Source organism: Lepidochelys olivacea (assembly GCF_965140295.1).
Source record: "Lepidochelys olivacea isolate rLepOli2 genome assembly, chromosome: 5".
NCBI lineage: Eukaryota > Metazoa > Chordata > Testudines > Cheloniidae > Lepidochelys > Lepidochelys olivacea.
Genome location: NC_140415.1, coordinates 110,455,794 through 110,480,777, shown reverse-complemented (window position 1 = coordinate 110,480,777; position 24,984 = coordinate 110,455,794). Strand labels below are relative to the sequence as shown.

At 41.4% G+C, this 24,984-nt stretch overlaps 1 protein-coding gene across 5 annotated transcripts in view; it reads right to left on the bottom strand.

Moving 5' to 3' along the window:
* The window catches only part of CCDC171 (coiled-coil domain containing 171), a 226,184-nt gene that overhangs the window by 123,809 nt on the left and 77,391 nt on the right, over nucleotides 1-24,984 (bottom strand). For all 5 annotated transcript variants that reach the window (XM_084628107.1, XM_084628108.1, XM_084628104.1 and 2 more), the window contains exons 12-16: nucleotides 22,358-22,464; nucleotides 16,949-17,038; nucleotides 13,973-14,173; nucleotides 4,281-4,448; nucleotides 2,224-2,412 (exon numbers count right to left, since the gene is read on the bottom strand). In XM_084628107.1, the coding sequence (XP_084484233.1) occupies nucleotides 2,224-2,412; nucleotides 4,281-4,448; nucleotides 13,973-14,173; nucleotides 16,949-17,038; nucleotides 22,358-22,464 (755 nt within the window). The remainder of the gene's footprint in view (nucleotides 1-2,223; nucleotides 2,413-4,280; nucleotides 4,449-13,972; nucleotides 14,174-16,948; nucleotides 17,039-22,357; nucleotides 22,465-24,984) is intronic.

The window sequence follows — 24,984 nt, the reverse complement described above, 5'->3', positions numbered from 1 at the left end:
CAAAATATTATTATATTCTTCTGCTGGTGTCAGCAGTATTCTCATTTTGTGCCATTACTACTTAACAGTGTTTATTTCTTTACTAGAAAAAATAAATCAAAACAGTCATCTTTCTCCATGCAAAAGAAAATGTTAAGTGTCTAGCATTCATCACTAAGATACACAGTAGAATATATATAAAATCATATTTTAAAAGGCCTGATTCCCAAACATGTTGCGTCAAATTCAGGTCCAGCACCAACTTCCTTAAAAATGACAGCAAAAGCAATGGTGCAAAAACAGGGCTAAGAGCAACCCCCCATCGTCAATGTTCAAGGATACAGTCATGGAGAACCCTGAGGAGTGTAGAACATGGCCTGATTCTCTACTGCCTTGCAGCTTGTAGTCATTTATATCTGTGCAAAGTGTGTGTAAAATAAGCAACCATACTGCCATGACAGAGATTTAAACCCACTCCAGATAGGTGTGACTACACAGGATGGAGTAGAAGGAAATACAGGCACCTTGGGCTCAGGAACAAGAATTCACACCCTGCATTTACCTCTTGTCCTGCTCATTCATAGATAGAGCCCTATCAAATTCACAATCCATTTTGGTCAATTTCACGGTAATAGGATTTAAAAAATAGTAAATTTCATTATTTCAGCTATTTAAATCTGAAATTTCATGGTGTTGTAGTTGTAGGGGTCCTGACCCAAAAAGGAGTGCTGGGGGAGGGGGTGCATCAAGGTTATTGTAGAGGGGGCAGCTGGAGAGGGGTGGCTGCTGGCCAGGAGACCAGCTCTGAAGGCAGGGCCACCTCCAGCAGCCGCGCAGAAGTAAGGACAGCACGGTATGGTATTGCCACCCTTACTTCTGTGCTGCTACCTGCAGAGGTGGGCCCTCAGTCAGCAGCTGCCGCTCTCCGGCCGCCCAGCTCTGAAGGCAGCAGTGTAGAAGTAAGGGTGACGTGGTATGGTACTGCCACCCTTACTTCTGCGCTGCTGCTGGTGAGGCGCTGCCTTCAGAGCTGAGCACCGGCCAACAGCTGCTGCTCTCCAGCCACCCAGCCCTGCAGGCAGCATAGAAGTCAGGGTAGCAATACCACAAACCCCCTAAAATAACCTTGTGACCCGCCTGCAACTCCCTTTGGGTTAGGGCCCCCAATTTGAGAAACCCTGGTCTCCCCTGTGAAATCTGTGTAGTGCAGGGTAAAAGCACACAAAAGACCAGATTTCACAGTCCGCGACGCATTTTTCATTGCTGTGAATTTCGTAGGGTCCTATTCATAAACAGGAAGAAGTCGTCCTGAATTTGGCATAACACAGCATTTCCCAAACTTTTAAAAGCTGAACTCCCTCTCAGGAAAGTTTCAGTCATACCACAACAGCAGGACAGTTGAGAGGAAGGTGACGGACTGCATTGGCACTGAGATACTGGGACCTCTACCTTCAAGTAACTGACCTGAGTCCCATCCAACTTGGTAAAGAAAGAGGAGAAAAAACCTAACATTTCAGTCTCAATAGAGAAGTAAAAAGCTAAAAGAGCAAAGAACCATCTCAACATGAAGTGGACCATCCTGGTGACGGTTGAGGCACACTGGCATGTCAGCGTGTGTAGCTTTTATCTGCCCAGAGAGAACTTCAGTTTCCAGAGCTGACAGTCTTCAACCTTTCATAAAAACATTAAACTTCAAGCTCAGTGCACATAACTCAAGTCACAGTTATTTGTTTCACTGTAGTGCATGAAACAAAAGGGACTATTACACTATTTAACATTGTTACCGCAACTACTAATTTGCTCCTGGGTTCAGAATTTATATACCTAATTCCATTACACAGTGAATTCAAATCACTTTTATTCTACAAACTCTCAGAAGGAGGGGGAGGTCCATATTGGAAAAAGCAAGTGGGGCTCTATGTAATTCTACAAAGAAATATATCTTTTCACTGTATAGCTTTAACCTCTTCAAAAAAAAAAAAAAAAGCTGGGGGGGAAGGGGATGGGGGGAATCCAACTGCAGGATCTAATTAAGCAATGCATTTCAGGAATGTTTTAACAGAAAGTAATTCATTTCCTAAAGTAAGTAAAAGTTGTTAATAAAAAATACTTAAAATAAAAAAATATATACTCAAATTCCTAAGCAACTTTAAACTGGTTTGAAACTCAAAATACTGAAATAATATACTAAATATTTAAAGAAAAAAATTAGTCATTTAGAGCTTTCTGGAACAAGTACAGTACCTGTGCCCTTGCATGAACTTCCCCAAGGAGTCCAGAGTACTGCTGCTCCAACCCCTTTTTCTGTTTCTGCCAACAGCTTTCCTGTGCTTTCATCTGCTCAGCCACTTTGTTAAAAGTGTCTTCCTGGGTCTGTTGAAGTTCCCTCATGGTATCAGACTTGTTCTTGCAAATATATTCTAGATGAGATATCTGCATCAAAGATATTTTAAAAAAGATTAATTAAACAAAAATGCACCTTCGCGTTTGTTTTAAATCCTACTTTAAAGAGAGATTCTTTTGGTAGAAGACCTTGATTGCATTTTCTTCAGACAGCACAGAATTAAAAAGATAAGCATGTCACAGATCTCTTGCTTCAAATCTGTCTTTAAAACCCACTTCTTCCAAAAAATCCAATCTATGCTGATCTCATCAATGTTGTCATCTCTATACACTCCTGTAGCTGAACAGATGCCCAGGTTTCACGTGGGTCCATGTCAGAATTCTTCTAGACAGGAACCTTATCTTATTTGTTTTAAAATGTGCAGAGAACAATTATGGTGCTATATAATTAATAATCCTAGCACAATAATCATACAGCAAGTTAAGTGATAATGAAAATCAGAGGTTGCATTTTTATGTAATGTTTTATTTGAAAACCAAAGCATTACTTGTATTTTCTGAGCATTAATACAATTTAAGAGAGCTTTACAGTACACATGATGCCTCTTTTCACAGGCAAGCTTGTTAATTTTATGATGCATTTCAATGAGCAGATTAAGGGGTATAATTTAGCGATCAAGGCTTTAGCCGTGCAACTTCTATTAAAGCTAAATGGAACTGTGTTTTCATTTACGAATTATCTCAAATAGGCATGCCTGCATTTTTCAATACTAAATCTAAACATATGGTCAATATTCTTTTCTATACATTTTAGAGAATTGCAGGTGAAAAATCTCTGTTAAGAGATGAGCAGTTCTAATGCAGCAGACAACATTGTCTGTTAAATTCTAAGAAACTGATGTCCCTGAAATATCACTGAAAACACTTGCTGGCCCATCTCAACTACTGTACTTAAAAACTACCAGTAATTTTGTTGTTTTTCTCTTTCCTCTGAAAGGAGAAGGGAGGTGTTTCCTCCATGTCTAATCTGCATGATCCACATCATTGTCTAACCAAACCCTGTTAATGTTTTCCATTGACTGCTGGGATATTTACTAATAGAGGCAGAGTCAAAATGATTAACTGTAAGCAACCCTGTTCTTGAATTTGAGCCAAGAGAGTGTTCATAACTCCAACAGATGAGAAACTCATGAAAGTTTTCCCCTTCTTGTCCCTCAAGAGCAAATGTCAGCATAGCCAAGATCTGGAATCTTTCTTCTAGACCACAGAAACATAGTGCTGACCCGATCAATGGAACCAGAACATGAATGGAAATCCTTAGGAGCAGCATATGTTAGTCTGCTGAGCCAGTTTAATTTATTGTAACAAAACAGATTTCTGAAAAATATGTTTCTTTTGAACAGACTTAGCTTTATGAAATCACCCATAAAAGTATCCTGTGTCCCCCAAAACAAATATTTATAATTTTTAAATTCATAATGGTGGTTCCTAAATAATTATATTTCAGACTATAAATGCCATAACCAAATAATTACATTTTTCTAAAAACAGGATTTTGATTCACAAGCAAATGGTTTTAAGATGATGCCCCTGTATTTTGTTTCTCTTTTATGCTAAGATAAAGTGTTGGTTTATTAGTATAAATGACTAAGTTCTTTGAATTGCTTCATCAGTAAGATTAATTTATTTTCTTTTAATTAGGTCCCTGTGGTTAATACTGGCTAGTAGTATTAGCATGTCCTGCACAGAAAGTGGAGCTTAGAGACTTCAGTCACATTTACATGCCCACAGCAATGGCATCAAACTGAGTTGTAGACAAGCCATAATTAATGGTATTGAATTATTAAAGTCCAAATTCTTTTTGAAATAAGATGAATGTCAGTCCCTTTTAATGATACTGTGATGTGGACAAATGTCACTGAATTTAATAGAGGTATCTAGCGCCTAAGGACAGTTACCTTCTCATTAGCCCTGCTGAGGTCTAAGATCAGGGCATCAACATTCTCCTGCAAGATTGCACAAAGCTCAGGCCAGGAGAATTTATCCAGGATGCCTTCTGGTTGTTTTATAAGCACACAGTCTGCTACCAAATGCTGATATAAAGTATGGAGGAAGGTTAGCTTCTCCTGTGAGACAAAAAAAGAAAAAATCACTGTTGTATATAAATATTCGACTAGCTCTAGACCCTAAATATTAGACTCTATAGAGATACATCATGCACACAAATCTTGTGTGTTCTGTACAGATCTGAAAAGACATAATTACTCATATTCTGAAATTCTATTTCAATTTAAATAGAACTATTCTTAATATGTGCCCAAATGCACTTACAAAAATCAGAAGAGAAAAAGAAGATTTTGTAAACTGAGTTTAACCAGATATAATGTATAAATACATATTGCCCTAAAATCCTCATAATAGTAAATACCATGACCTGTAATAAATATTTGCAGAATTGATTCCTTCATTTCTTTAACTAAGTATATGAAATTACTAGTCATTTTACTAATGTTTAACATCTCTCCCCACCACCACACACTCTTATTCCACTGGATTGAAGTTCCGTACAGATTATACCTGCTTCCAGTACATAGCATAACGTAACATGTACAGTATATACTCGAACAAAAATTTAATTAGTATGGCAGCACAAAATTTGATTATACAAACACCAAATTAGGTTATTTTAAAAATGTGCTTCTGTTTTAGAAATAATTTGATTTGATGTTTGTTCTATACATGGATTATATGTGAACACATAACTGTACAAAACAGGTTTTTATGAGCAGCAGTTAAACTCTACAAGCCTGATCCTGATTTCATTTACATTGGATTTTACACTATAGCATACTGAATTGACACCGGTAGTGTTAGTACTTATTCACACCAGGGTGTGATCAGAATCTTTTTGTGCATCTATTTAGTCCATCTATGAAGTTTAGCATCTTAAAATTAAGACAAATCAAAGATGGTTCCAACACCACAACTAGGGCTCTAATCCAAAGCCCATTTAGCCAATGGAACAATGCACAATGAAAGCAATGGGTATTGGATCAGGTACTAAGTCAAGAAATCATGAGACTTCATAAAGGTATTCAGGACTCTCCGCATCTTCCCCTAACCCCACCCCCAGAGCAACAGCAATTATTACTGTGTCTTCTCCAACTACATTTGGGTATATTTTGTTGTTTGTTTGTAAGATTTTTAAGCAACAAAACATTTTATAAAATGTTACAACCTAATCTTCTACTTCCCTGGGAATAGTTTAACCATGTCACCATTGTTTCCTTTTTGTTTGGGCTGTGATAAACCAAGCATGATAATCATCCCTTTGGTGAGAAAAAGAAATCCCAAGACTTAGAATCAACTCTCACATCTTGATCTCAACCACAAGTAGACATGCTGACTTTACAATACAGGCAGGCTTCTAGTTTCCTTTCCTTTAATCACTATCTGATGTGTAGAACAGTTCCAACTGCTTCATGTGGACGCAATTTAAATCCCAGACTGTAAGAAGGGTGGAAAGAATGTTTCCTTTTTACTCAGTTTGGCAATTGTGACCATATTTGCTGGATTAATGAGCTCAATATGCAGAACAATTGAGATAAAGAATATGATTGATACAGCTAATGCAGAACTATTTTATGTGGAGAAAATTAAAAGGAAGCACTTATTAAGATCAGTAAACAACCATATGAGGAAATCTAGTTTTGAAGTAAAGCTTCATGAAGCAATTACCACATATAGCATACCACAATCACAAAGAAAATACACAATACACAAAGAAAAAACAAACAGTTACTAATCTGTTCTGTAACTGTTGTTCTTTAAGATACGTTGCACATGTCCACTCCACTTCAGATGTGTGCGTGCCCAGTGAACCAGAATCAGAGATTTTTTTCCTTAGTGATACCTATTGGGGCAGCACATGAGCCCAAAGGACTTTCACACTGCTGCATGATGGTAAAAAAGGGGTGAGGCCTCCCTCAACCCTCCTCAATTCCATCTGACTGCATAGAAACTCCAATATCAGGGCCGGCTCCAGGCACCAACGTTCTAAGCAGGTGCTTGGGGTGACAATCTGCAAGGGGCAGCAGCCCGTGTGCCGTTAGGGCGTTTCCGCGGCAGCGGCAATTCTGCGGCAACCTCTATCTTCAGCCGCCCGTGGCGGCAATTCAGCGCGCTGCTTCGGGCAGCAAAAACAGTAGAGCTGGCCCTGTCCAATATAGAGGGAAAGGAGGGTGGGTCACAGAATGGATGCGTGCAACACATCTTGAACAACAACAGTTACAGAAGAGATTAATAACCATTTTTCTTCAACTGATTGCACATGTCCGTTCCATGCCATGTGACTCACAAGCAGTTCAAATTGGAGGTGAGTTTCAGAACAAGGATTGAAGAACTAATATTCCAGTGCGACAAGGTGCTGGGCAAAGGCTTGCTGAGTCAGCCTTCTGTCACTCCAGCTCCCATTTAGGGCAATAAATTAGAGCTGGATAGAGGTAACCTGGCCCTAATTGGGGAAGCAGAGACAGCTGCCGCCTGATTAGCCTGGGGCTGTATAAATGCTTCAGAGGAAGGACGCCGGGAGAGGGGAGAGCAGAAAGAAAGTGAAAAGGCAGGGAGTGGAAGCAGGGAGGTAGTGCTTCCCTCCCTCCTGCCTGCAGATGGTGAAAGGCCAACTGTACATGGTGAAACGGTGGTGGTAACAAGTCTGTGAATAAACTGCACCAGTGGTTACTAACCCCAGAAGTCTGAGTGACTCTGTGGACTGAGCAGAGGCAGGAGCCACGGGGGCCCTGCTGCACTCTGCTACATGTGGGGGCTTGGCCAGGATCTTGTGCCAGAGCAAGTGTTTGGCCGCCCGGAGATGAAGGAAACCCTGCAATGGCTGGTCAAGCAGCAGGAGGTGGTGCAGAAAGCAATGCGGAGTCTTCAGCAAGCCCACCAACTGGAGAGACAGGCCTTGCTCACCTGGCAGGCAGAACAGCAGAAGAGACTGCAGGAATTCATTCGGGAGCAGGCTGTCATCCAACAGAAACTCCTGCAGAAAGTGGTGAGTCCCATGGGAGGGAGTGGCAGGTGCCAGTTCTAGGACTATGTAAAGTGGGCCTGACAGATGACCCCAAAGCCTTTCTAGGCACATTTGAGCGGGTAGCTGCTGGGGCTGGATGGGACAGGGCAACCTGAGCCCTGTGACTGGCTCCCTACCTAGCCAGCGAAGCCCAAGCAGCCTACATGGCCCTAAGTGAAGAGCAGGCCAAGAATTTTGAAGTGGTAAAGGCAGCCAGACTGGATCGGGTGGGGCTGTCCTTGGAGAAGTACCGCCAAAAGTTCTGGTCGGCGAGGTGGATGCGGGGGTTGTGGCCCCGGGCATTCACCCAAAAGTTAATGGCCTGGGCCACCTGCTGAGGCCAGATGCCCAGACAGTGGGGGAGATTATGGACACACTTGTCCTAACGCAGTTTTTACAGAGTCTCCATGAGAACATAAAGGTGTGAGTGAGGAGACACGAACTGAATACGGTTGAGTCGGCTATAAAGCTTATGGAGGAGTATGCAGAGGCAGACTTCCCCAGGAAGGAGGGGTGGCCGAGCAGGGACATGGAGACCAGGAGAAGGCCCAGGGAAAACCTGCCTGGGAAGGGCTCAGGGAACAAATGGGAGGACACCCAAGGGGCTCCCACAGGGTCCAGACCAGTTGTCTGCTGGCAGTGCGGACGACCAAGACACAAGAAGGGGGATTTCCCGCACATGGATTGTGGGGCGGAATGGAAGGGTAGGCATACAGAATTTTGTCAGTCAGAGAGCCCTGCCCATAACCTGCCCTGGAACAAAAGAATTGGCACTTTCTGTTGAGACGAGCAGCAAACAGGTCTATGTCAGGGACCCCTCCACATTCATTTTTAAAATGTATCTGACAATATCCAACCTGAGAGACAACTTGTGATCTCTGCTGAATGAACTGTTCAGGTGATCTGCCAGACAGTTCTGAGCACCAGGAACATGGGAGGCTTAGAGATGTATTGCACTAGTGACACAAAACTTCCAAAGATCTATCGCCTCTTCACAGAGGCGGTCTGACTGGCCCCTCCCTGTTGCACAATACATCGCCAATGTTGTCCAGGAGGACTTGGGTCTCTCCCTTGACATGAAGGAGAAAAGCTCAACACACCAGATGAATAGCCCACAATGCCCACGGTTTATGTGGCCAGCCAAATCTTGATGAGACCACAGACCTTGAGTTTCTAAGTTTCCTAAGTGAGCTCCCCAGCTTAGAGAAGAAGCATCTGTAATCACAATCAATGTGGGTAAGAGAGGGACCTATCCACCAGACCAATGAGGCTTGTACTCCTGCAGGTACTCAAATCAGCATGTCCAATAGGTGACGAGCCAGAGAGTACACGGATTTTCATCAGCTCTGCAGCTTTCTGAGACAATGTCTGGCATGCTGAAACACAAACATGCAGGTGGCCATGTGTCCCAGTAGCCTGAGGCAGCTTCTTACTGTAGTGACTGTATGGGCTTTGAGATCTGTAGAAAAGTTTAATATTGTGTGGAAATGGCTTGAGGTAGGAACAACCAGCTACTATAGAATCCAGGATTGCTCTGAACTGGGAAGTAGACAGACTTGTCCTCGTTGAACAACAGGCTCAGAACATTGAAGACGGACTGGATGTATAGACTGAGTTTTATTTGGAGCTTGGATCAACCTCTTACCATCCATGACAGGTTTCAGAGTAACAACCGTGTTAGTCTGTATTCGCAAAAAGAAAAGGAGTACTTGTGGCACCTTAGAGACTAACCAATTTATTTGAGCATAAGCTTTTGTGAGCTACAGCTCACTTCATCAGATGCATACTGTGGAAAGTGTAGATGATCATTTTATATACACACAAAGCATGAAAAAATACCTCCCCCCACCCCACTCTCCTGCTGGTAATAGCTTATCTAAAGTGATCACTCTCCTTACAATGTGTATGATAATCAAGGTGGGCCATTTCCAGCACAAATCCAGGGTTTAACAAGAACGTCTGGGGGGGGGGGGAAGGGTAGGAAAAAACAAGGGGAAATAGGTTACCTTGCATAATGACTTAGCCACTCCCAGTATTAAGGATCTACAACCTATCCTGAAGGATGACCCAACACTCTCACAAATCTTGGGAGACAGGCCAGTCCTTGCCTACAGACAGCCCCCCAACCTGAAGCAAATACTCAGCAGCAACCACATACCACACAACAGAACCACTAACCCAGGAACCTATCCTTGCAACAAAGCCCGTTGCCAACTGTGACTACATATCTATTCAGGGGACACCATCACAGGGCCTAATAACATAAGCCACACTATCAGAGGCTCGTTCACCTGCACATCCACCAATGTGATATATGCCATCATGTGCCAGCAATGCCCCTCTGCCATGTACATTGGTCAAACTGGACAGTCTCTACGTAAAAGAATAAATGGACACAAATCAGATGTCAAGAATTATAACATTCATAAACCAGTCGGAGAACACTTCAATCTCTGGTCACACGATTTCAGACATGAAAGTTGCTATATTACGACAAAAAAACTTCAAATCCAGACTCCAGCGAGAAACTGTTGAATTGGAATTCATTTGCAAATTGGATACAATTAACTTAGGCTTGAATAGAGACTGGGAGTGGCTAAATCATTATGCAAGGTAACCTATTTCCCCTTGTTTTTTCCTACCCGCCCCCCCCCTCCCCAGACGTTCTTGTTAAACCCTGGATTTGTGCTGGAAATGGCCCACCTTGATTATCATACACATTGTAAGGAGAGTGATCACTTTAGATAAGCTATTACCAGCAGGAGAGGGGGGGGGGAGGAGGTATTTTTTCATGCTTTGTGTGTGTATATAAAAAGATCTTCTACACTTTCCACAGTATGCATCCGATGAAGTGAGTTGTAGCTCATGAAAGCTTATGCTCAAATAAATTGGTTAGTCTCTAAGGTGCCACAAGTACTCCTTTTGTTTTTGCTCTTACCATCAAGTTGTCCAAGTAAGGAAATACTTGCATGTCTGCTTTCCGTAAGAATGAAGCCACGACTGCCATGCATTTTGTAAATACTCATGGGGCAGCAGCCAGGCCAAAGGGCAGGACCATAAACTGATAATGGATGTTGTTGACCAGAAGTCTTAGGAGTCTCCTGTGGCTTAAATGGATAGCAACATGGAAATGTGCATCGTTCAGATTGAGAGCAGTGTACCCAGTTGTCAGGATCCAGGGCGATGATGGAGGTTAGGTTGACCATGAAAAAATTATTTTCTGTATATATTTGTTTAAAATTTTGCAAGTCTAGGATAGTTCTGAGACCGCCTTTTGAATCACGAAGTAATGTGAACAGAAGCCTTTCCCTCCATGGAAAGGGGGAACCTCTTCCATAGCTGCCAAATCAAGGAGAGACTGGACTTCCTGGAGGAGGACAGCCTCGTGAGACTGGTCCCTCAGACGGATAGGGAAGGGGGATGGGAGGTAGGGTTAGAAATAAACTGCAAAGTGTATCCCTGACCCCAAGTACTTAGAACCCATCTATCCATAATAATATGGGTCTGAGCATGTATGAAAGTGGGATAATCTTCGAGGAGGGAGAAACTGGCACATAATGATCTGGCACTCTGTCCCTGACAAGAAACTCAAACAGACTGCTTGGGGATTTCCCAACTGTCTCAAAGAACCTGCAGTAGAAGAAAACTGAGGTGGTGGGCATCTCCTCCTCTGGTTTTTCCTCCCTTTTCCCAGAATGGTCAGGCTGTTTAGGCAGGACAAGCGGGTACCCCTGGAGAGACGGAGGATAGAATTTGCTTTCTTTTAAGGAAAGGAGTATAAATTCCCAATGATTTCAGCATCGCCCTCAAATCCTAGAGTTTGTGGAGCTTATCATCTGTCTTCTATGAGAACAGGGCAGGACCTTCAAAGGGGAGATGCTGGATAGTCTGCTGGACCTCCTGCGGGAGCACAGACAATTGAACATCTGTGCATAGTTACTGTAGATGCCATGCTCTGGCTGCTGAATCTGCCCCATGAAAGGCAGCTTGCAGAGAGGTCCTAGCCACCAGTTTTCCCTCTTCTAAAATAACCTAGAATTCCTGCCTGGCATCATCTGGCAATTTGTCTTAGAACTTCATTTCATTGTCCCAGAAAGAGAAGTTGTATTTGGCCAGTATTTTGCTACTTAGCATTAAAAAAACTGTAGGCCAGCTGTGGAATAAATCTTTCTACCGAAAAGGTCTAGTCTCTTTGCATCTTTGTCCTTTGTGATAGAAGGCAATTCCTGATGCACTCTTTCATTCACTACCAAGACAACTAAGGAGCCTGGAGAAGGATGGGTGTAAAAATGTGCATACCTTGAGAAGGGACATAGTACCTTCCCTCTGTCTTCTTAGCTGTCAGAGACAGAGAGGATGGCAGTTGCCACAAATATTCTGTAGATTCTAGAATGGCTCTGTTTATAGGTAGAGCCAACCCTGTATGTCCACCAGCTTATGGGAATTCTCCTGAATATCAAGGCAGCTACTCTCTTTAGGTAGGCCCTGTAGTGATCCTGAACAGGTGAAGAAACCTCAGACTCCACACCCTTGTCAGGTGATGAAGAAAAGTGCAAAGAAGATTGAGGTTCTAAAATCTGAGGCTGGTCTTGAGGTTCTGGCTTGGTATACTGGGGATAACATCATGGGCCTCTTCATGGGAGCTAACCTTGTGTCTGCTTGGGGATCTATATGAAGAAGGTACCGGGGAGGATCTGGTGTCGGGAGGCAAGCCCAATGGGTTTCAGTCAGCCATAGAACCCCAGTCATGACCATCCCAAGGATAGGAGTCTCAGAAAATCCAGGGGGTATCAGAAGTGGAATCCTCACAAGAAAGGTGTCTCCTTCTCTCCCAGGAGCTAGGGCCATACGAACTAGGATCTTAGACTCCAAGAAGGACCCTGAGCTGTCTGACCATGGAGATATTGTATCAGATGGTGCCAAGGTGCTAAGATGTCTCTCCAGAGATGTCAGTACAGGGAACAACATGATGGGTTTACCTCTGGACTATACTGGATGAGGAATCATTGGATAGTATGAAGATGTCGCCATGGCACTGAAGACTGAACTTGTCTCAGACAGGGCCCGAGGACCAGCTGTTACTAGCTGTTTTGTCTCCTGTACTACTGGAGAATCCAGCGTCACGAGGAAGAGCAGGTCCCATGGTGCTATATATAATTCCAGTGCCTTCCATACCAAGATATTTCCATGATGATGCTGTTATTGCATCAAAGGGGTGAGAACTGCAGTGGAGGTTGACAATCCTCGATGAGCTGAAGTTGACAATTCTTGCGAAGAAAATCAGTATCAGGGAGTACCTCTTTCCAGAGGATACTCTATCTCCCAGTGGTTTACTAGTGGACAGTACAGGGAACCTCAAACTTCTAGAGGAGCTTGGCTTCTTCAGGGAATGCTGCTTTGATGCTCTGTGCTTCTTCTTCAGCACCAGAGAAGGGTAATAGTGCCTATTATCTGATGCAGTGTCCAGAGGGGCACTCCTAACAGAGGTAGAAGTACTCAGAGCCTGCCCCAAGAGGAAAGGTTCAGAAGGTGGATGCAGGTGGCCTCCATAAGGAGGTAATGCAGTCTCATCTCAAGTCTTTTTTTTTTGTTTTTTTGGTCTGGGATCTGAAGTGTCTGCAGACCTTGCAATGAACTCAAATGTGACCCTCTTCAAGGCACCTTAGATACCTGGAATGAGGGTCACTCACCAGCTCAGATTTTTTGAAGCTGACACAAGACTTGTAGCCCAGAGACCGAAAAATATCCCAGTACCAGTTCCCTTTGTATACTAGGAATCAGATGCTCAAAATTGTAATAGAAAATAAAGAAAACATACACTAACAAGTACTACTATTTACAGGAGGAAGATAAAAATCCACGAAGTGGGAGAACTCTGACTACAGTCTGCCGCACTCCAACTACCGATCATGGGTGATAAGACGGAATTAAGGGGGAGGACTAAGCAACTCCCCTTTATATCCTTGTGCAGTGGTGCAAAAGTGCTAAGGATGAATGCGCCTCCCTAATCCGTACTGCTAAGAGAAAGTCTCTGGCCCTCAGGCACTGAGCACACACACACCTGAAATGAAATGTACAGGTGCAATCACTCCAAAGAAGCACAGGAAACACTAGTTTGGTAGTGGGGAACAAAATGACCTCAATTCCACGTTTGCTATTTTTGGAGGGGGGAGGGGTTGCTATTTGAATCAGTAATTAACACCAAGATATTCCAAATACAAAATGTACATATTTACTTTCAACTAAGTAACAAAAAAAAACCCAGTACACCCCAGGCATGATTCTTTAAATAAATTCATTTGCCCTAAACAATGCTTGCTAAGAGACAGATATTTTAAAATGTAAATGACCAGAAGGGTTAAACTGTTAACTCATTTTATAAAATGGAATGAAAGAGAATTAAGACACTTGAAAATTTTGTAGATACTAAATACACATTTCAAAATATGTATCTTAAAAATCATATTTTGCTGATACATATGGTAAGACATAAAGCAACCATCTGATGTATGTAAATGTACAAAGCTAAGATTAAATAAAGGCTGTTTTTGACAGTCATCTTGTCTCTGGTAATACCTCAGTATCCTTCTGGTAAGCCCTGGTAAGCTTCTGGATTTCATTTTCCGATTCCGTGGCACGGACTTTCTCTTTCTCCCAGCAGTGGAGTACATTCTGTAGTTCCATTTTTAAAGTGCCTGTTAAAGCCTCTCTGTCTGCACACTTAGTGCGTAGATGATTTAACTCTTCATTGGCATCAGCCAGGTTATCCTGAACTTCCTACAGAATAGATACACAAACTGAAAGGTTGGTAACAGTTTCATCCCATATAGCATTATCTCAGCTAATGTTCAGTATCCTTGGAAGCAAAAGTCTATATGGAGATATATTGTCAAAACAACCATCTGCTTACTTCTAATGATAGACTGAAATTAAAAGTTGACACTGTTTTCCTCTGGGAGTAGAGGAAAAGTGTAGAGCAAAAGGACAAGTCCTACAGGATTATTCCTTTTTCTCCCTTTTTAATCCATCTCCAAAGTCAAAATCTCCATGTTACAACTTACTTCCTTTTGGGGCTGGGTTTGTCTCTTTACAGAGAGTACACAGTGATCCATCAGTTGAAAATCTGACAATGTAAAGATATGACCTCCTGTAGACATAAGAAACTGGGTGGCTCTGGTAAAAGGATACCGTACTTTTCTTCTGTAGATCACTGGTTCCAATACAGCCCAGACTGGTAGCAACCAAGGGCTGTTATCATCTTGTTTCATGTTTAGTGGTCAATGTGAAATGATTTTGGTGTTTTCAGTTCAATTCCCAGTGGACAGGTGCCCATATCACAGAAATCACAATCAGAAATGGTACCAGTTGGTACGAATGTACCAACCAGCACAAAATCTCAGCAGACTTTTACACTAACAGGTAGCCTGCTAGGTGAGAACAGAGACACATGCTCTACCTCTTCTGTGAACAGAGAACTTCTACTTCCAGGGCTGGAAATCTGACACCTTTTGAAACCACCAAATTCATATGACCAAATCAACTTAATACTGAATATTGAAAGCATTTAGTTGAAATGTTTGCCTATAGATTTTTAGATCATAAAATCATGTTTGTCTAATTGTGAAGTACAGAATCAGTTGTTTACTAAGGTGCTCATCACAATTGTATTTTCATATACTTTCTTAATACAAATATTCAAATCCAAGAATTGGGCATCTTTCTTTAAGCACGCTCTATCATGAAGAAATACTAGGCCAGGTTCTGTGCTGAGTTGCACATTAAACTGAGTTTCTACAGATTTACACCTTGTAACTCAGCACAGAACCTGGTTCACTATATCAAAAGAGTGCCTAATAGGAGAAAAAAAGTTGGTAGAATAACTGTCTCATGTACAGTAGACATTTGCATTATAAAAAAAATCTGCAGAATTTTTAGGATGCTTTAAAAAAAAAAAAGTATTGTGGCTGAAGCAAAAGTCTAGGAGGCAGAAATCAGGGCTCTATTGTCAGGTCTGTCACCAATTTCCTGTGTATCCCACGGCAAGTCATTTGGGCCCTGATCCTCTCAGGCGCTGAGCATTCTCAACTTCTAATGACTTCAAGGGGAGAAGTTGGTACTCAGCACCTCACAGAATCTTATTGTTCATTAGTATCCTCCTCTACTCAAATCAGGAAAGTAGTACTTTACTTCACAGGGGTGTTCTGAATCTAAATTAATTAATGTTGGACGAGTTCAGTTCATAAAATGGACGGCCACTGTGTTACTACCAATGAATGCTAACACAGTCACTCAATAATAAATTGAAACAGTGTATCTCCACTAAAACAATTTGAGAAACCTTGGGAGTGGCCACACTCAAATTTGGCAGTACTACAAAAACACTGCCAGCTGGAAGACAGAGTTGAACAGTGACCTCAGGACTTCCTTTGGCGCCTTGGTCACTGATGTACCGAGACACAACACATTACAAAAGTGATGTCAGCCCCCAAAAAGAGAGACAAAAACAAATTCTAATTTGAAAAAGACTATAAAATCAGAACTTCGGCTATCCATGAGAAGTGCTTGGCTTACCAATCAGCAATTTCTTATTAGCAGTATTTTAGGCCTATAGATCTCTCCAAATGTCAGGGATTACCTAATGTTTGGAGGATTATACACAAAGTTTGGCCATAATATCCATAAACATTTCACTGATATCTTTCTTTACTGTAAGTTTTGCACATTTCATATCGTGACGTTAAACTTTACAGTTCTGTAACTGAAATCTTCCAAATGCTTTCAGCTGAGATCCATATATATAATCTAAACGTACGTGATCAAATTTCCCACAGGTGCAGCCACTGAGATGAACAGAGGTCCATCCTCAGCTTTCTATTGATCTGTTTCTATCCCCCTCAATGAGGTTGTGGAATTAATACATTCTCACTCCTGTTTGTCTGCTAGTTTTTTAACATGTGGGTGAAACACTGTATTTTCCCCAGTAATACTAGAAAACTTTATTCTGTAGCAAATAATCTGACCAATACATGAAAAAGAAAAGTTAATATTTTAAAACTGAATTGTATTTTTATAAATAAGTGAATGAGTAATTAAGTGACAAATATGAAAAATTGACAGTTAAGCTGAAAAATGTGTCTGAGGATAAATTTCATATGCACATTTTATGCATAAAGAACAAGAATCTAGCAGAAAAAGATGTTGAGGATGACATCAACACAGAAAAGCTATGCTTGTCGAACAAACAAGCACAAAATGATGAAGTAAGAGGACTACTCAAGGAACAGATCATCTGTTTAAACCGATATTACTTCAATAATGTAACCTTTGAAATGTTCACATAGGTAGACTTATGTCATCTGTAGGCTGCAACCACTATAAGGAAATATGTCCTTGCACAAATGTGAGGTTTGACATTCCACTCAATAGAGAGAAGTGATACACACACTTATTTTGAGATAACAGAGATAACATATTATGATGCAGATACAATCTAAGTGAGACATACCAGAAATATTGTATTATGATAAGAAGTTACAGTTCATAAAACCATACCTTAAGGTCTTGACTTTGAGACCGTATTTTTTGTTTGGATGAGTCAATTTCTTTCGTCATCTTCTCACATGAAGCTTTCGTTTTCTTTAGCTTGGGGGAAAAAAAGAAAAGAAAAAACAATTGGGAGTTGGGGAGACTATGTGGGGGAGTAGCACTGTATGTAAGGGAGCAGTATGACTGCTCAGAGCTCCGGTATGAAACTGCAGAAAAACCTGAGTGTCTCTGGATTAAGTTTAGAAGTGTGAGCAACAAGACTGATGTAGTGGTGGGAGTCTGCTATAGACCACCGGACCAGGGGGATGAGGTGGATGAGGCTTTCTTCCGGCAGCTCGCAGAAGCTACTAGATCATATGCCCTGGTTCTCATGGGTGACTTTAATTTTCCTGATATCTGCTGGGAGAGCAATACAGCAGTGCATAGACAATCCAGGAAGTTTTTGGAAAGCGTAGGGGACAATTTCCTGGTGCAAGTGCTAGAGGAGCCAACCGGGGGGGGAACTTTTCTTGACCTGCTGCTCACAAACCGGGAAGAATTAGTAGGGGAAGCAAAAGTGGATGGGAATCTGGGAAGCAGTGACCATGAGTTGGTTGAGTTCAGGATCCTGAAACAGGGAAGAAAGGTAAGCAGCAGGATACGGACCCTGGACTTCAGGAAAGCAGACTTCAACTCCCTCAGGGAACGGATGGGTAGGATCCCCTGGGGGACTAACATGACGGGGAAAGGAGTCAAGGAGAGCTGTCAAGAGTAACAAGAAGGGTTTCTTCAGGTATGTTGGCAACAAGAAGAAAGCCAAGGAAAGTGTGGGCCCCTTAATGAATGAGGGAGGCAACCTAGTGACAGAGGATATGGAAAAAGCTAATGTACTCAATGCTTTTTTTGCCTCTGTCTTCACGAACAAGGTCAGCTCCCAGACTGCTGCGCTGGGTATCACAACATGGGGAATAGATGGCCAGCCCTCTGTGGAGAAAGAAGTGGTTAGGGACTATTTAGAAAAGCTGGACGTGCACAAGTCCATGGGGCCGGACGAGTTGCATCCGAGAGTGCTAAAGGAATTGGCGGCTGTGATTGCAGAGCCATTGGCCATTATCTTTGAAAACTCGTGGCGAACGGGGGAAGTCCCAGATGACTGGAAAAAGGCTAATGTAGTGCCAATCTTTAAAAAAGGGAAGAAGGAGGATCCTGGGAACTACAGGCCAGTCAGCCTCACCTCAGTCCCCAGAAAAATCATGGAGCAGGTCCTCAAAGAATCAGTCCTGAAGCACTTACATGAGAGGAAAGTGATCAGGAACAGTCAGCATGGATTCACCAAGGGAAGGTCATGCCTGACTAATCTAATCGCCTTCTATGATGAGATTACTGGTTCTGTGGATGAAGGGAAAGCAGTGGATGTATTGTTTCTTGACTTTAGCAAAGCTTTTGACACGGTCTCCCACAGTATTCTTGTCAGCAAGTTAAAGAAGCATGGGCTGGATGAATGCACTATAAGGTGGGTAGAAAGTTGGCTAGATTGTCGGGCTCAATGGGTAGTGATCAATGGCTCCATGTCTAGTTGGCAGCCGGTGTCAAGTGGAGTGCCCCAGGGGTCGGTCCTGGGGCCGGTTTTGTTCAATATCTTCATAAATGATCTGGAGGATGGTGTGGATTGCACTCTCAGCAAATTTGCGGATGATACTAAACTGGGAGGAGTGGTAGATACGCTGGAGGGCAGGGATAGGATACAGAGGGACCTAGACAAATTGGAGGATTGGGCCAAAAGAAATCTGATGAGGTTCAATAAGGATAAGTACAGGGTCCTGCACTTAGGACGGAAGAACCCAATGCACCGCTACAGACTAGGGAGTGAATGGCTAGGCAGCAGTTCTGTGGAAAAGGACCTAGGGGTGACAGTGTACGAGAAGCTGGATATGAGTCAGCAGTGTGCCCTTGTTGCCAAGAAGGCCAATGGCATTTTGGGATGTATAAGTAGGGGCATAGCGAGCAGATCGAGGGACGTGATCGTCCCCCTCTATTCGACATTGGTGAGGCCTCATCTGGAGTACTGTGTCCAGTTTTGGGCCCCACACTACAAGAAGGATGTGGATAAATTGGAGAGAGTCCAGCGAAGGGCAACAAAAATGATTAGGGGACTGGAACACATGAGTTATGAGGAGAGGCTGAGGGAACTGGGATTGTTTAGTCTGCAGAAGAGAAGAATGAGGGGGGATTTGATAGCTGCTTTCAACTACCTGAGAGGTGGTTCCAGAGAGGATGGTTCTAGACTATTCTCAGTGGTAGAAGAGGACAGGACAAGGAGTAATGGTCTCAAGTTGCAGTGGGGGCGGTTTAGGTTGGATATTAGGAAAAACATTTTCACTAGGAGGGTGGTGAAACACTGGAATGCGTTACCTAGGGAGGTGGTAGAATCTCCTTCCTTAGAAGTTTTTAAGGTCAGGCTTGACAAAGCCCTGGCTGGGATGATTTAATTGGGGATTGGTCCTTCTTTGAGCAGGGGGTTGGACTAGATGACCTCCTGAGGTCCCTTCCAACCCTGGCATTCTATGATTCTATGTAGGTACTTAAACATAAATTAATATTTCCTATAGAAATGTAAAACCAGAATGTATTAGAAAACTCCTCAGACATCAGCTGTAAACAATTTAACAGATTACCACTAAACAAGTTTGATATATTAAATATTAATAATGATATTACAAATAAATAATAGCAGTAATAACCCCAAACCAAATTCACTATTGCTTTTGCCCATGAACTCTCAAACGTCGGTCGGGGCTGGGGGGAGTCTTTGAAGTGTGCCAGAAAATTTAAGAAATCGAGCTCCCAGTGACTTTCAGGAAGCAAGTTTCATAGTCAATGGTCCCTCCCAGAAAATGTCCTACATGCAGCATCCTCCCTCTTAAACTGAGGGGACTCCAGCTCACGGATTTTTGCTCATTGCAACAGCAGAGCATAACTCAAGGAGAAGCATAGTCTCTCAAGTCACTTAATCCCAAACTAGTCAGGGCATTACAAGCAGCTACTGATGATCTTGGAGCACTGGAGTTATGGGCCCTCTTCCAGATAAACAGGTGGCCACAATATGTGCTAGCTTCATTTTCCAGTTTCACTGTAGAGACCGACATAGCAGTCTAACAGTAATCTAATCTTGAGTGTCAAAAGGCACAAATAATAGTAGCCAAGTCTGTATGTGAAAGCAAATGCCATGCTTCTCTAATCAGGTATAGGCAGAATATAGCAATCTTGGTCATTGCTGCTACCTGACCAGCCAGGAGTTGCTCAGAACTCTATAGGTTTCAGAGTAACAGCCGTGTTAGTCTGTATTCGCAAAAAGAAAAGGAGTACTTTTGGCACCTTAGAGACTAACCAATTTATTTGAGCATAAGCTTTCGTGAGCTACATCTTTTTTCAGAACTCTGTAGCACATCTAAATTGTAAACACTTCACAAATGGCCGCCACACATCTCCCTCAATCGGGGTGCTGATATAATCCTTGCCAACTCTGTTAGTTGCTTTCCCCAATCTACCAAAATTATTTCTATATTTTCCACATTGTGTTTCAGCCAGCCAGACCTCATCTACTCAACCTCCAAACTCAGAGAGACATGTGAAAGTGAATGCTCTAATTTTAATATTCACTAGCTCTACAGAAATTAAGAGTTATTAGCTCTTATGTGTATTTAGTAAATTAGAACTAATATAATGTCACAAGTTCACCAAACAGGTCCAGACATATATTGTAAAGCCAAATAATTAGTTACATCCATGTATGTGTGGGGTCCTGTCATAAGTCTATATCCTAAAAAACTTAACAGAATTAAACAAGCCTAAAATCTTTGCGCAACATACAAAAGCAAGTTTGTTTGTTTTTTTTATTGGATGGTGCCCTTGATAATCCCTGAGAGTTTTATTGTAATATTAAAAGAGTTTTATTACGAAACATGTCTAAGGACAAAATGCACAAAAAGCCAGAAGTAGCGACATCTATGGGGAAAATCAAGGAGGAGAGAACACTGCCCTTTCTGTGTACCATGAGGGCATTCAGTGGTCTCTAGCTCCGCATGACAACTTCAGGGCCTGTCACATGCAGTCCTACTGGGAAGTCTTATGGCAGGTCATCAGCTTGCGATTTATTTTCCTTGACAGTTCATTCTTCTTTCTGTCAGAGTACTCTTTGCTTTCTTAGCAGCCACCCCCTTAGCCTCCCCACTGCTGTCTCTGGCACTGTTTCCCAACAAAGCACGTTACTAAGCCAAAGCCTGCTGAGTAGACTTTTCAACTGTGCTGAGAATCATGTGACATTCATCCTCCCAAGTAACAATTCGCTGTGGGTAATGTGCTCCTAGTTATTCTTCAGCTTCCAGACCTGGGCCTCAGAAGAGATTCATAAACTACTAAACACATTGGTTATCTTATCTCACTGCAGAGACTTAACAGTGTTTGCTGTTTAGAGAAGTTTAATTGTTTCTGTGGTTACTTATTCTTGAGCTCCTTGAACAAATCTCAGAGGACTTGAAGGAGACTATTTTTCCCCAATAAAAACAGCCAAGTTAATACGATTTATTTCAAATGTAATGAGTGACTGGATAAACAATAAGTTTATCAAACAAAAGACAAAACTTAGGAATAGAAAAAAAAATAAAATACTGACACGTTTCAGTGCTTTGCCAATTTTATGTACAATTAAAGGACTTTGAAAAGTTGTAGTTAACTGCTCTCTACAGTATTTAAACCTACAAATTCATAAAACATTTTAAACCCAAGAGGATTAAACAAATCACATTAGCAATATAAATAAGAAAATAAATACAAGATAGACTTTTCAGCCAGTGACTAAAAGCCTCTAGGAGTGCATGAAAAATACATTTTTTAAAAAAAAATAGAAATGTTTGTTACTCTTCTTTTTTACCTTTAGAAAAGTATTATGCAGATATCTCTTCCTCTGTATGACAAAAAAAAAAAACCCAAACCATGAAATTTACCAATCTTCATCAAGAACACAACTGATCTCTGAAAATAATCTCACTTTTCTTGTGGGAGCACTCACATTTACACACCTGATACCAATGAATGTTAAAATTCAAGTACTACATTGCATTTTTAAAATACTTGTGTCACCTTTTACCTAAAGCCCTAGATGAAGAATGGAAAGTGTCATATTTCTGTGTAAGTTTACTGAAAACAATTAGAAGTTCAACAGCTCAAAATAAAAATAGATTATATATTTTTTATATTTAAGTGGAACACTACTATAGGACAAGTTTAGAGGAAGAGCAGTGACAGAGATTATTTCTTTTTAGTATCTGTAGCTGTCAACTCAACATTCCCAATCTTTTGACCTTTGTAACAAGTGAGGAATACATACTGTTGCAGGCCGAAGGCTATATGTATGGAGCCAAACAGTGCAAATGTTACCTCATTAGATGTATCTTCCAGCTTGTTCTGGTAATCTGTCAAGGTATTCCTCAAAGTCTCAAGGACAACAGAGAGGCTTGGAGGTTTATCTTTGTCCTTGCGACTGCCTGAAGAAAAATTACAGAATGAAAATAAAGCCCTTAAAGTCACAGAGAGACAGAGAACTACTCAAAGTGGAAGATATTAAAATTAGTTAGGGCTGCACAGTGACAATACAGAACACTGAACAGCAGCCTTGTTCTCCCCACAGCATACGGTTTCATGTCAAATATAGCTAAATAACTGCTTGTATGAGAGCTGTTGTACAACAAAGTTGCAATCTCCAGTTAATACTCACAGTTATCATCCAACTAATGAAGTCTATATCCAGTTTTAGGTATATAGTTTAGTGATTATTAAGTCTATAGGTCATTCAGTCAGATCACCATTTACACTGCACAGGGACACACTTTGTAAAAACATATTGTATTAAGTTAAGTAGATTGCACTTTTCCTGCATTATTTTGGCATCTTCTGACCAAGCATACATTTTGTAATGCAGTAATACATCACTTATTCAACAAACCTTTGCTGAGCCAAAGATCACATGATGTTGTTATGCTTGGAAGGGTCTTAAAACTCTTTAAATGTTCTTGAATTCCAGTCCAAAAGGAAACAACACAGATTTTTTATTATCTGTCTGTGCATTCCTACATAATGTTTCAATTACAAATCTTAAAGCTGATATATCCATTATATGTATATTATACGTATTTATTAAACCCTTAAGCTATAACTTCTGCTCTAGTTGACTTAACTAGGATCATATGCACAAAAGTGGTTTGCATTATTGCCTTCAAAATGATTTCTGAAAACAAGAACAATTTTATATTGATCACGTATTTATAAGTTGCCAATTGATACTAAATTTCTCCCATCTTTCTAGTGTTATACAAAATGGCAGATTGACAAATATGTTTTCCTCAGCACTGCCTACAAAATAGTGTAATATTTATAAGCACATTTTATAATGAATAACAGCAACAATAATAATTATATCATTTGCATATCACCTCTTTCCAGCGATCTAAACTCCCTTTGAGTTCACAAACACGAACTAGCCCTCAATCCCTAGTAGTGTCCTTCTTTTACAGAAGGAGAAATTTAGAAGCAAAGAAGTTAAAGAACATGATTTTCAGAGATGCTAAGCACCCACAACACCCACTGCAGTCAACAGAAGCTACAGTTGTCAGCATGTCTGAAAAAAAAAAAAAAAAAAATCAGACCCCGAGCAACTTTTCCAGGATAACACAGCAAGTCAGGACACAGACTGTGTCTTGTATGCTAAACCTATCCATTAGACCAGCCACAACTTTCTATAAAACTATAGTTGCAGGAGCACCCCATCTAAACTTTTTACTATTTTAAATCTTAGTTTATTTTTCTAATAAAAAATGGAAGGGTAAGTGTCACTTAACCAACTGTGAAACATTAAAGAAAGCCTGGCTTTAGATACCCACGTGGGGCACCAACTGCAGTCAATGGAAACATCACAAATGCATGCAGAATCAGAATATTGCCCACAACCACTTTAAAATTGAAATTTGCAGAGTAATTTCCCTCTTTTAATCATTTCAGGAAGTACAGAATAGGACTTTAAGAGGCATTTCACTCTTGGACACACTAAGCCCTGGTCTACACTTGTGGGAGGAGGGGGGAAAATCGATCTAAGTTACGCAACTTCAGCTACGTGAATAATGTAGCTGAGTCGACGTACTTATATCGACTTACCATGGTGTCTTCATCATGGTGAGTCGACTGCTGCTGCTCCCCCGTCAACTCTGCCTGTGCCGTGGCGGTGGAGTACAGGAGTCGACAGAAGAGCATTCGGGGGTCATAGAATCATAGAATATCAGGGTTGGAAGGGACCCCAGAAGGTCATCTAGTCCAACCCCCTGCTCGAAGCAGGACCAATTCCCAGTTAAATCATCCCAGCCAGGGCTTTGTCAAGCCTGACCTTAAAAACCTCTAAGGAAGGAGATTCTACCACCTCCCTAGGTAACGCATTCCAGTGTTTCACCACCCTCCTAGTGAAAAAGTTTTTCCTAATATCCAATCTAAACCTCCCCCACTGCAACTTGACCACTTAAGTTTGATTTATCGCATCTAGACTAGACGCGATAGATTGAACCTCACTGGATCGATCGCTGCCCACCGATCCGGCGGGTAGTGAAGACATACCTTAACTTTTCACTTTTATTTCTTAGCCCATCTTTATTACCATAGTCACACTTTTTGTTAAAACAAATGCTGATTTGCATTAGGGCTTAGAGTGCAAATTGCTTTATCCTCTGTTTCCAGAAGTTGGTGAGAATGCTATCCTAGGGCCAAATACTGCATAATGATCAACACAAAAATTTTCCAGTTAATTCAATGAGTTGGGAACTGTGCATGCATTACCCAGGGCATAATTCTGTTCTAAGGTTATCGTTATCACAGTCTATTTTGGTCACTTTTTCAACAATAAGAAAAAAATTACACTAAAAATAAATTATGGACTAGATATGCCATCCTTGCTTTATTATTTGTATTACTGTAACACCCAGAGGCCACCTCAACTAAAATCAGGGCCCCACTGTTCTAGGATA